Genomic DNA, 11615 nt, shown 5'->3' with positions numbered 1-11615 from the left:
CATCAGTCTGTGAACTGGAGTCTCGAGTTGTGTACTCCCCAACCCTGGGGGGGGGGGGGTAACAACTGCACCAGAGACGTGTAAGAGCCACCCCTTCCTTCTGTTACTTTGTCTTGAGTCCCTTTAACCAAGCCAGCAAGAAGAGGGTTAGAGGGCTGCATTTATAAGAATGCAGGAGAGATGGCTCAGCGGTTAAGAACACTGGTTGTTCTTGCAGAAGGGGTTCAAAGCTCATCACTCACATAGCAGCTAACAATGTCCATAACTCCAGTCCCAGGGGATCTGACAGCCTCTTCTGACCAATGTGGGCATTGCACAACACGGGTACACTTACCTACATGCAGGCAATACATGCATACATGTAAAATAAAAATAATATTTTTAAAAGTTAAAAAATACGAATGCACATGTGTGTCTGATTCACTCCCTCCCTCCTCCTGAGGTTTCCCTGGCTTTACTGCACACACGGGGTCTTCTTCAGAGGGGCTGTGACTAAGGAGAAGGGCTATTGTCTCATACCTTCTGTCCACATCAGAACAAGGACTCAAAAATATTCTTGGGTGGCTAGAGGAGAGGGTGGGTGTGTGGGTGAATGGGTGGCTGGGTAGCTGGATGGATGGATGGGTGGATGGGTGGATGGGTGGATGGATGGATGGATGGATGGTGGGTGGGTGGATGGGTGGAAGGGTGGATGGGTAGATGGGTAGATGAGGAGATAGGCAGAAACATGATAGGTGGGTGGATGGGTGGATGGATGGGTAGATAGATGGGTGGATGGGTGGATGGATGGATAGATGGATGGATGGATGGATGGATGGATGGATGGATGGATAGAAACATGATAGGTGGGTGGATGGGTGGGTGGATGGATGGATGGATGGGTGGATGGATGGGTGGAAGGGTGAATGGATGGATGGGTAGATGAGGAGATAGGCAGAAACATGATAGGTGGGTGGATGGGTGGATGGATGGGTAGATAGATGGGTGGATGGGGGGATGGATGGATAGATGGATGGATGGGTGGATGGATGGGTGGAAGGGTGAATGGATGGATGGGTAGATGAAGAGATAGGCAGAAACGTGATAGGTGGGTGGATGGGTGGATGGACCAGAGCAGGGACACCTCTCAGCATAGTACACTTGTCTCGCTCAACACTCATTGTGGCTTCCACCGTCTCTTGATCTCAGTATCTCCCTCCTACACACAACCATGGGCTCTATGAGGGCTGGGACCCTCTGCCCCTTTTGCCACGATGTTTGCAGCATTGAGCTCAAGGTCCAGTGCACTGTGACCACTTAGGAGGCATTCAGAAAGAACGGTCTAAGGAGTGAGGGTGAGTGAGAAGAGGGAGACCAAGTTCCACTATTTCGGAAAGTACAAGTGGTTGGACACAGAGTATCCACCGAGGCCACACGAAAACTGAAGGTGAGGTCTGAAAGAGCCTTAAACTCAGAGGAGACACCCATCCTGGGGCTCAGCACCTGTGTGTACTAAGCTTCAACGCTCTCTCAAGAACAGTCAGTGGTCGGTGCTGAGCTGAAGTCACAACAGACATGTAACTGGGAGGGGGAGGGGGCACCAGCCTCTCCCCGGTGTGGCTGGCCCAGCACCAGCCCTCGGACATGCTCAGTGAGCCTGTCATGTGAGCTGAGCCTCAAGAATCAGCACAGCCAGTCACGGTCTAGCCAGGAGAAATTTATTGCTCTAATCAACTAGCCGCACATATCCCTGGCTGTCACTCTCACTCCGAGAATATCATAGGACTCAAACCCTCCTTGCCCCAAATGTTCAGTATGAGTGACAACAAATTAATCTCATTAATTAAAAGCTAAGACCCTGTTGTAATTCAGTGTACATTGTTGTAAAACAGTGTGCTTTTAGATGTTAGCTCTCTAATCAACTCTAGTCTGTTTTAAATCAATAAGAAGCAAGGTTTATTAGCATCATAAAATTAAGGAAATTCTAGAATAAAATACCTACATTTCCTCATTGGCTCACTGTTTGACCTTAAGTACACGACTCTCCTAGTGTCTCTCCGCTCTCCTGTGGTGTGGTGGGTACACCATGCCTTCCCCTTCAATGGGATTATGTGGAAAAACAGCTGCAGAAATGACTGGAAACACGGGAGAGTGTTGTCTACACATCATGTGACCTTCACTTTTTTGGAAAGCTTCTCATATTAATCTGGTGTGTTTTGAGTCATGGCTGTGCAAGTGGGAACTACTTCCAACGGCACATAGAGGAGCGTGGACAGGTGCCAGACCAATTAGCAGTGAGTTACCAGATGAACCTGTTTGCAAGGAGCGTCAGAGGCACTGTCAAATGTCTTTGAAGATGTGATGCATTATGTAATTGACAGCATTTGGGTGATGGCTGTCAGTGGGCAAGGGTCACATGGGAAGCTTTGATGGCAAAGGTCAGAAGGCTGGACTACACAGGTGGCTTGGTGACGGAGGAGCCATATTTGTGTTGGGTTTGAAGGTGCAGGCCACCCCCAGCACTCTGCCCACATCTCCAGCGGCTCACCGGCCTGATGGGTGTTGCCCTGCTCTCTCAGTCTCTTGGGGTCACATAGAGGTTGCTGTCATCATGTGCTGCCACAGAGTACTGCCTGATGAAGACTCCTGTCAATCCTTGATGAATCAATCACCAACAGAGCCCTGTGTGAGGAAGGTCCCTGGATCAGTCCACAGATGGGAAAGGAGAAGTTCATAGAAGGGCCCTCTGTGTTCACAGGCCCCACAGTCATAGATTCACCAGCCACATGACAAAGCATCAAAGCATTCTTTAAAAAAAATAAAGTGTCCATAGGGCCAGCAAGGCGGCTCAGCCAGTAAAGGCATCTGCCGCCAAGCCTAACAACCTGAGTTCAATCCCTGGGACCCACATGGCAGAAGGAAAGAATTTTGCAAGCTGTCCTGTAAGTGCCGTGGCGTATCCCACTCCCCCACACAAATAAATAAATGTTAAAAAGTTTAATGCGTCCATACCAAATGATAGACCTCTCACTGGGTCCTCCCTAAACAAGACAGTGTATTTACATCCCATTTGCAATGTCAGGTGTCTTAGGTTTGAAGTACGTAAAGGGATATGCATAGACTACATGGAACTACCTCTGTGGGCGTAAACTATACACCCCCCTAAAAGCCCATGTGACTGGGACTGGAGAGCTGGCTCAGCGGTTAAGAGCACTGGCTGCTCTTGCAGAGGACCTGGGTGGGATTCCCAGCACCCACATGGTGGCTAACAACCATCCATATCTCAAGTTCCAGAAGAATCTGACGCCTTCTTCTGACCTCCACGGGCACTGCACGACACGGGTGCACCTACATATATATGCAGGCAATATACTCGTAGATATAAAATAAAAATAATAAGATATTTTTAAAGCCCAAGTGACTAGTGAGCACAGTATCTTCACACACAAAGGTCATAGCATTTAACTCATCAATACCAGCTGGAGCCGAGGGGTGAGTGCAGGGGGCCCAGCACTGCACCCGGGGCCTGACGGCCCAACCCAGAGAGCCAGGCCTTCAGGACTGAGGGCACCAGGGTCCCCCCCTCACCAACCCATTGCACTACCTCGGTTTCCCGGGTTCACTTGTGTGCGTGCGTGTGTGTGTGTGTGTGTGTGTGTGTGTGTGTGTGTGTGTGTGTATGTGTGTGTGTGGACAGTCCCTGCCATTGGTCCCTGCCAGCTCTCTGACTGCTTTCAGCTGCTTTGGGGGAGCTGAGGTATATGTCAGTTGGGGATCAGATGGGGCTAATTCTACTCCTTGTCAAACCTGCTCTGCCATCTCCACAGGTGATGGAGGCAGGTCATGGCATCAGACGGGCTCGCTCTCACCCACCTCCAGGGCAGCAGGGCCTCCTACTGGGAGAATGCCTGGTAGCCAAAGTTGTCTGATGGGAGTTTGAGGTTGTATTTCCGGCTTGTCCTCTGGTAGCGCAAGATCAGAAGGACCGTGGCCCCCGCGACCACAGTTAACCCAGCCGCTGCAATAAGGAGGGTGGGACCAGTCCCCAGCCCTGGCCTTGTCTGTGCAGGTGCACCTGTGCGTGAGACAGGGACCATGTAAGAGATGCGCCAGGGCCAGGGCCAGTGTGTGTCTGTGGCCGGCACACAGGCCCAGTGACCACGAAGCTGCTGGGAGGCAAGAGGTGCATTAGAGGACGGGCACAGCATGACATCTCCCCTGCTCACTGCTTCTTAGCAGCTCCGGATTTGGTCTGGGACCCCCCAGAGGCGAAGCCCTGCATGTGAGCGTGGGAAGTCAGGGAGGCCCTCGGCCCTGTGAGGGCAGCTCAGCCTGCTCAATGTGCAGGGATAAGCCTCCACCTAGAAGGGGCTGTGTAGAGCCTCTGGACCCCCTCAGGGCTGGAAAGTCAGTGAGGTCTGCACAGGAAGACACAGTTGAGCCTGTGTACCACCAATGTCAGGGCCCACCCCAGGCTAGAGGAGCAACCAAACCCCGGGAGAGTGTAGACCCCAAAGAATGGAAAACAAATGCTCAGACAGTTGCCTGTACACTCATGTCCATAGCAACATTAGTCACAGTGGGCAAACGGCAAACACAGCCCCATCAGCATGTGAATGGAGGAGCCAACTGTGACCCCGTCATGCAATGGAACTTTTGTTTGCTTTTGGGGGCTGTTGTTTGAGCCACAGTCTGACGAGGTCCATGGCCCATAAGTCTGAAACAGAAAGCAAGCCCTTAGAAACACTTGTCACAATTTGACAGAGTGTATCTCATGGCACGGGGCCTCTGTCTGTTCACATAAGGCCCCACGCATCACAGGACCTGCGTGGGTCCTGCAGTCAGACCCTGTATGACCATGAAGCAGGGAAATTTCCGTAAGTGCAGACACTGAGCGTGTGAAGGACTTAATCCCAGAGAGGAGCGCACAAACAGCAAGTCCCCAGTGTGATGCACACACAGCAGAAGCAAACCCTCCAAGAGCATGCCCATGTACACCAGAAACAAACTCTCCTGGTACTAAAGGTCCCAACTCGCTGTTCTGGGACCACCCAATGGCCTCAGTAGTCATCCTAGACATTTGCACATCTCACAGATGCAAGACGTATGCTACTGAAGTTACCTATGCGCTAAAGATACAGTGTAGTCTCAACTCCCCAAACCGCAGAACGTGGCCTCATGTGGAAAACACTGTTGGGAGATCAGTGAAGATGAGACCACACTGGAGGGGCCCTAATCCAATAGGACTAGCATTCTTATAAGAAGACGGCCATTCTTATAAGAAGACAGAGCCACTCAGGGGAGAAGGCTGTGGAAAGATGGAGCAGAGACTGACATATTGTAGCTGTGGGCCAGTGAGCTCAAAGATGGGCTGCAGCCAGAGGCACAAAGGTACTCAGCAGATCTCAGATGGAGTGAGGCCTGCCCACATCTCAGGCTTCTGGACCTCAGAACCATGAGAACACACCTCTATGGTCCCAAGCCACTCGGTCTGTAGTGTTTTGTCATCATGGTACAGACTACTCATGCATGTGAGGGCTGGAGTTGGTGGCTGGAGCCCTTGGGAACAAAATCAAGCACGCTGGCTCTGCCCTTGATGGCCCAGCTCACCCTGGTTCCAGCTTCGTGACTGTATCAACATTGCCCCAGATCTCAAAGTGGGTCTCATGTGTTTCTGGCAGGGAGGTGATGGTGGTGAGAGCAGGGGCAGAGGCAAGACCCTGAAGGAGCGTGCCTACTGGTCTCTCCTCACCAACGCCCTGGATCCCACTGCAGATGCCATGTCCAAGTGATTTTTTGTTTATTTGTTTGAGAGTGTTGTGGGGAGCTAGTAAGACAGGAAGAACGGTGACCATGAGCCACGGGAGACCTTGTTTAAAGCCTGACCAGTTACACCTTGTTGCAGTGCATCTGCGATGGTCCAGTGACTTGGAGCTCTGTTCATTATAAATGGCAGCAACTAACTCTTATCCAGAAACTTCCATGGGCTCCACTCTGGCTGAAGTAGAAGTACTGTCCACACTTCACAACAGGGAAATGAGGCCATGAGAGATAGTGTGCCCAAGTCACAGAAGAATTATCACCAGCCAGGTTTTGAATTCAGGGAGCCTCACAGAATAGGGACGATCAAAATACCTGCATTACTATAGTCACACTAGATACAACGCGGGGTGAGGGGGGAAGCGGGGAAATTTGCTCTAATTCCCACCTCACAAAGAAAAACCAGGGTGCCTCACACATAATGGATGGATAGATAGATAGATAGATAGATGATAGATAGATAGATAGATAGATAGATAGATAGATAGATAGATCATACATACATACATACATACATACATAGATGATAGGTAGATAGATGGATGGGTAATCAACAGATGGCTGGGTAGATGGATGATCAATTACTAGATGGATGGATATATGAATGGATGGATGGATTGATAAAGACTAACTATATATTTGGATGTCACAGAGATGGATAGGTACAATCATGATAGATGGATGACAGCTGGATGGATCAGTGGGTGGATGGATGGATGGATAATGGATAGTTGGGATCTAGAAGATTCTGCCATTTTCCAAAGATCACACAGCCCTTGCATCACAGCCTATAATAAAACCCAGGTCTCCTAACTGCAGGTCCAACACCTCTCACACTCGTTATAAGCTCTCCCCTAATGCCTATGAATATATGGGAAGATGCTGTTTTGACTAATGAAAGAATATGACACACATACATTCTTTCTTATCGGGGCCTCAGGTTGACCGGTTCTCCACAGCAATTTAAGAGACTAAAAGGTGTAGAAAAAGCATATGGTTCTAGAACCTCAGTCAGCAATTATCTGAGGAACCCCACCTGGGTCTGGCACCCAACTCAAGATATTCAGAGTTCAGGGCGTGGCCTGGTAGCTGTGTCTACTGTCCCATCTTCCCAAGCACTTGGATGAAAAGCAGCCATTGAGAAACACCAGCCAAGACCCATCCACTGCTTCCTCCTCTTACCACATCACGAGCAGCACCTGTACCCCAGTTCCGACCCTGGAGCCAAATCCAGGAGTTCGTATGCAGGAACATGTAGACGGGCACAGAAACCGCCAAGGTTAGCAGAAGTCGACAGACAAAGAAAACCAGCCATGTTATTAGGCTCCACAAGCAAGAGAAAGACAAATTAGCCATGGCGTAATTCTTTGTTTCTGGCATAGAGATGAGAGGTCAGTGTCCAGGCCTGGCTGGGCCACTCCCCCAAGCCCTGGGGATCCAGGCTCCTCCAGCCCACTGTCCCCAGGGTCCTTACAGCCACAGGTGGCTTCTGGCCATCTGATTTGCATGCAGGGGGTCAAGGAAGAAGAAAGTAGCCAGGGGTGGCACAGGACGGTCCTTGAGGAGGGTTCAGAACTCACACCCATGGTCACGCTCGGCTGCCAGGGAGGCTGGGAACCCCAGTTTTCACTCCTGGCGGCCACGTGCCAGCGAAAGCCCAAGTGTTTTCTTAGTATAGAAAGGGAGGAGACCAGAAACGGGGGGTGGGGGGCATCTAGAAGCTTCTGTCTTAGTACCCAAAGCACACAGACTCCTTACTTTTCCCCCACATATTAAATCATAGGGAACAAAAAGTGTGTCAGAAAAATTGATTTTGAAACTATATGAACATAATTGGCTGGTGGGAGTTTTATTCTCAGTGAGAACTGAATTTTTTGTCATCTTCTAAGTGGAACTGCTTTTTCATGTGCGCGCTCACTCATACATGCACACGCGCAGACTCTGCCACTGTCTGTTCAGAGCCTGAATTGTCCCTCTTTGCACCCACTTGATGTACTTACCCAGGTTCAGAAACCTTCCTTGCTTCCCAGACACAGGTCCCATATCCCATCACTCAGCACTCTAGACCTCTGGGAGCTGGGGCTTCTGCCCACAGCAGAAACACGGCGGTGGCAGATCCCCCTCTCAGGGTGACCAAGGGGAATAGATCCTGTCCCCTATAGGAAGACCCCAGCCTCATGCTGGCACATAGTAGGATCCTCAAGGAATAGTTTAGCCACGGTGGTTTTTACTCTCAGGAGTCTTTTAGGAAAGTCTTTAAAGCCCGGTGTTTCGAAGCAGGTGCTGTGGGGTTTGCACACTGCTGAAACAGGATTTCTTTGCTTTCTAAACAGAGCAGACTTACCTTCAGACCTAAACAAGGGCCCCCAGGTCATCTGGTGCATCGCCTCATTATTTCTCAGCAGCCGGAAGTCACTGCAGCTCTGTTTGTGTTTTGAAAGAGAAACTGTTAGTCTAGCAACACTTGGGGCGTGAACTCACTATCTGTGACTAGGGTGTTGAGCCCCTGGACACGTAAGTCTAGATGGGAACATGGGAGCAATGGGGAGCCTGGAAAGCAGACTTTGCCCTGTGAAAAACACTGCCTGGTTCAGTGGCACAGCACACTGTACCACTCGCTGTATACTCACATGGGCTTTCCAGGAATATGTTTGCATCCTAATTCCAGTCCTCTGACTGATTATTTGCAAAGATGATCAAGTAGAGATGAGCTCTAACCCCAGAGGTGGGGTCCTTGTAAAAGGGGAATCTGGACACAGAGACAGACTCAGGACAAACAACATCCACAAGCCAAAGAATGTTGGACCCACAAGAAGTTGGGTGAGGCCCCAGTCAGTCTCCCGCACCATTCAGAAGGACCCAGCCCATGACACTGTGGGATCCTGGACTTCTAGTTGGACAGTGAGTCTCTGGTGTTTCCGTGGCCCAGTGGCTCCTTGTCTGGAAACTCTAGAAACTAATGCAATGTCTACTCTAAAGGAACTTGGGGGACCAAGGTCAAGGTCAGGTTGCAAAGACTTAGAGAACCAGAAGCTCTCCACAGAGGAAGGGCTGCTGTGACTGCTGGTCCTACTGTCCCAGGACCTGATGGCTCCGGGCACATACTGGAGCAAACCTCTCTGTGGGTGTCCAGTCACCTGTCCCTGCAGGAAGGCTAACTGTGTGAGGAAAGGGACATCAACTGAATGACCTGACACTGTCTCCTCATCCACATTCTGCTAATGGCCAGAGGCTGTCACCTGGGAGAACTGCAGTCTGTGTCCCTCAAAGATGGGGACAGGGCAAGCGTGTCCCCCTCAAAAAGAGGAACATGTGTGGTTTGAGCAAATGAAAATGTAGATTATTCATCGGTCCCACGTGAATGCTGAGCATGAGGGACGTGAAAACTCCACAGAAGCCAATAGCTAGTGATACTCCAGCCGTATTGCTAAAGTGATATTAAATGGAGATATCATTTCTATACCTAGGGTTCTATAGTGAACTGAGGGTAATGTGAGGAGGGACTCAGGGATGGGAGGCAGCTCCAAGTGGTCTGAAGGGAAGAGGAGGGGGACAAGAGATCATAATGTGATGTGTGTGTCCTTAAAGCAAGACGGAGGGATCTTGGGGGAGAAAGGGGACCAGGAAGAAGGGAGAGGGGAGAACAAAGTGTAATGATAAATACATAGGAAAATGTCACAGCAAAACCCACTTCTTTGTACAGACACATCCAGAATGTGTCACTCCCCATCCCGGGCCCTCCCTCTGAGCTGCTCCCTGCTGAACATCACTCCAGATGTGGCACTTCTGCCCAGAAATCCCTGGAGCCCTGGGTTCTATCGGCAGGGCGGCTCTCCAGGGTTAGCACGTTAACAGGCCGTGGAGGAAGGAACCAGTACTCACTATCTTGCATGAGGCCTCTGGGCTCTCCATGCAGACCCGTAATTTGCAGTGCAGGTATACAATGGAGTTGTTGATAAAGGAGAAGATTCTCAGCTTGAACTGGGCCTTACTGGAGTCGCCGTTCTGGATCACACTGGTGTAGGTGTTAGGAACAGGGCAGCTGAGGGAGGGAACGAGACACGTTAGGTCAGACAGCCCCCCCCCCCGGCTGCTGCACAGGCAGGCTTGCTTATGACCATATCTGTCCCCTCCTAGGCATCCTGCAGCCTTGAGAGTCAGAGGACCCACTCAGTCACCAAGTCCCCAAACCCAGGTCCAGATCAGCATTTGCCTAGAAACTCCGAGGAGCTCAAAGCAAGTGATAGGGCTGAGTAAGGTGGCCCATGCCCACCTGGGCCCACACCTGTTATTGATGAAACCAAAGGTGACAGGGTCCCCGGCGTTGCTGGAGGGGGTGGCCCAGCACTCAGTCAGCACCACCTTCAGGCTGCTCTTCTTCCTGTGGAGCTCCACTTCAATCTTGATCTCATCACTGGCAGACACGCTATAGTTTTGAGGTATGGGAGAATCTCCAATGAACAACTGCATTTCAGTGACAAAATTCCCAGCACCGTGGAGGTCTTCAATGATGGTGTAGACCCTGGGGAGGGGGGAGGCTGTCAGCAGGTTCACTTACACAGCTCCTTCGTCCAGGTCCTCCCTCACAATGAGCAACGCTAGAGAAGCCTAGAAATCAGTAGGGTCTCCAGGTGAGAACCCACAGAGATCCCCTTGCACAGCGGCTGCAGGAAGTGCAGTGTCCTGGAGAGAGGGAGGCCATGGCGGAGGCTGTGAGCCTGAGGACCTGAAGCCTGCTCACCAAAAGCTGGGCCTCCTACCTGATCAGCTACGGGGGAGGTATTTGCTCATCTCTAATTAATCCTACATGGGACTTGGGGGAAATGAGGGAAGCTGGCAGTTAGCACAAGTCCTGTCCGCTCATGTTGTCACACTCGAGAAGACTCTCAAATGGTTGACACCCCAAAGAGCCAAGTGAAGGTGCCTGAATGAAGCCAAGCTGTGTGGAGGTGGGCGCGGCCACCCACTCACCCCCACTGTGGTGTGTAGCCGGAGGACGTCAGTAAGTCGTTGCGGAAGGCACAGTGGATGGGACTCAGGATCTGCAGGTAGTGGATGACACCCTCTGGGGACAGGTCATTCCTCAGCGTGGTCCTCACCACGGTGCTGGTCATATTCTGAGCACAAAGAAACTGGATGTGAGCAAGCTCCTGCGTGTCAGGGGACCCCCAGGCCCAGCCGCAGCTGCACTTAGGGGACGGAGACTTATCCCCAAACACAAAAGCCCTGACAACTATCCCCTAATGTCACCCGCCAGAGAGCGCCACGTCAGGCTTTGGCTTCTGCCTGTAGCCCCTGCCCTGTTCACCGAAAGGAGTCAAACATGCTTATGGATACGTGCTCTGTCATGCATGTAGAGCTGTCTCTTTGTGACAGTCGCAATGTCTGACAACATCAGACCATCAGGAATGGACCCCAGAGCTTGGGTGATAAAGACCAAACAACAGAGCTCCCTTTTCCAGCCCTGAACCCAGCTGGACTTTCAAACTCAGTATTTGGCTCAGAACACAGAGCCAAGTCCAACCTTCCATCTGCCAGCTCCTCTACTCCGTCCCCACAAAGAGGTGTTGACTCACTGGAAACAGCCTGACCTCAGAAGACACCTGAGCCCCTCACAGCTGCACTAATCACAATGGCTGCTCACCTGTGGGGCAACTGGGAGGCAGTGGGGCCTTTAGGGAGTGGGGCCTAGTTGGAGTACCTTAGGGAATTGGGGGTATACCCTTGAAGGACAGTGAGACCCTAGGAACCTCTCTGTCTCTGTCTCTCTCTCTCGCTCTCTCTCTCTTGCTCCACAATGTGTGTGTGTATATATA

The 11615-nt window shown here is 51.1% G+C and overlaps 1 protein-coding gene across 1 annotated transcript in view; it reads right to left on the bottom strand.

The window, feature by feature from the left end:
• Window positions 1–1675: 1675 nt before the first annotated feature.
• Umodl1 (uromodulin like 1) overlaps window positions 1676–11615 on the bottom strand; it is a 49364-nt gene continuing 39424 nt past the window's right edge. The window contains exons 15-20 of the mRNA XM_029560793.1: window positions 10771–10916; window positions 10085–10321; window positions 9682–9841; window positions 8144–8222; window positions 3853–4054; window positions 1676–2661 (exon numbers count right to left, since the gene is read on the bottom strand). Coding sequence (XP_029416653.1) covers window positions 3873–4054; window positions 8144–8222; window positions 9682–9841; window positions 10085–10321; window positions 10771–10916 — 804 coding nt within the window. The 3' untranslated portion in view covers window positions 1676–2661; window positions 3853–3872. The remainder of the gene's footprint in view (window positions 2662–3852; window positions 4055–8143; window positions 8223–9681; window positions 9842–10084; window positions 10322–10770; window positions 10917–11615) is intronic.

Source organism: Nannospalax galili, unplaced genomic scaffold (assembly GCF_000622305.1).
Source record: "Nannospalax galili isolate Female #2095 unplaced genomic scaffold, S.galili_v1.0 scaffold652, whole genome shotgun sequence".
Classification (NCBI taxonomy): Eukaryota; Metazoa; Chordata; class Mammalia; order Rodentia; family Spalacidae; genus Nannospalax; species Nannospalax galili.
This window is presented reverse-complemented; position numbering and strand designations above follow the sequence as displayed.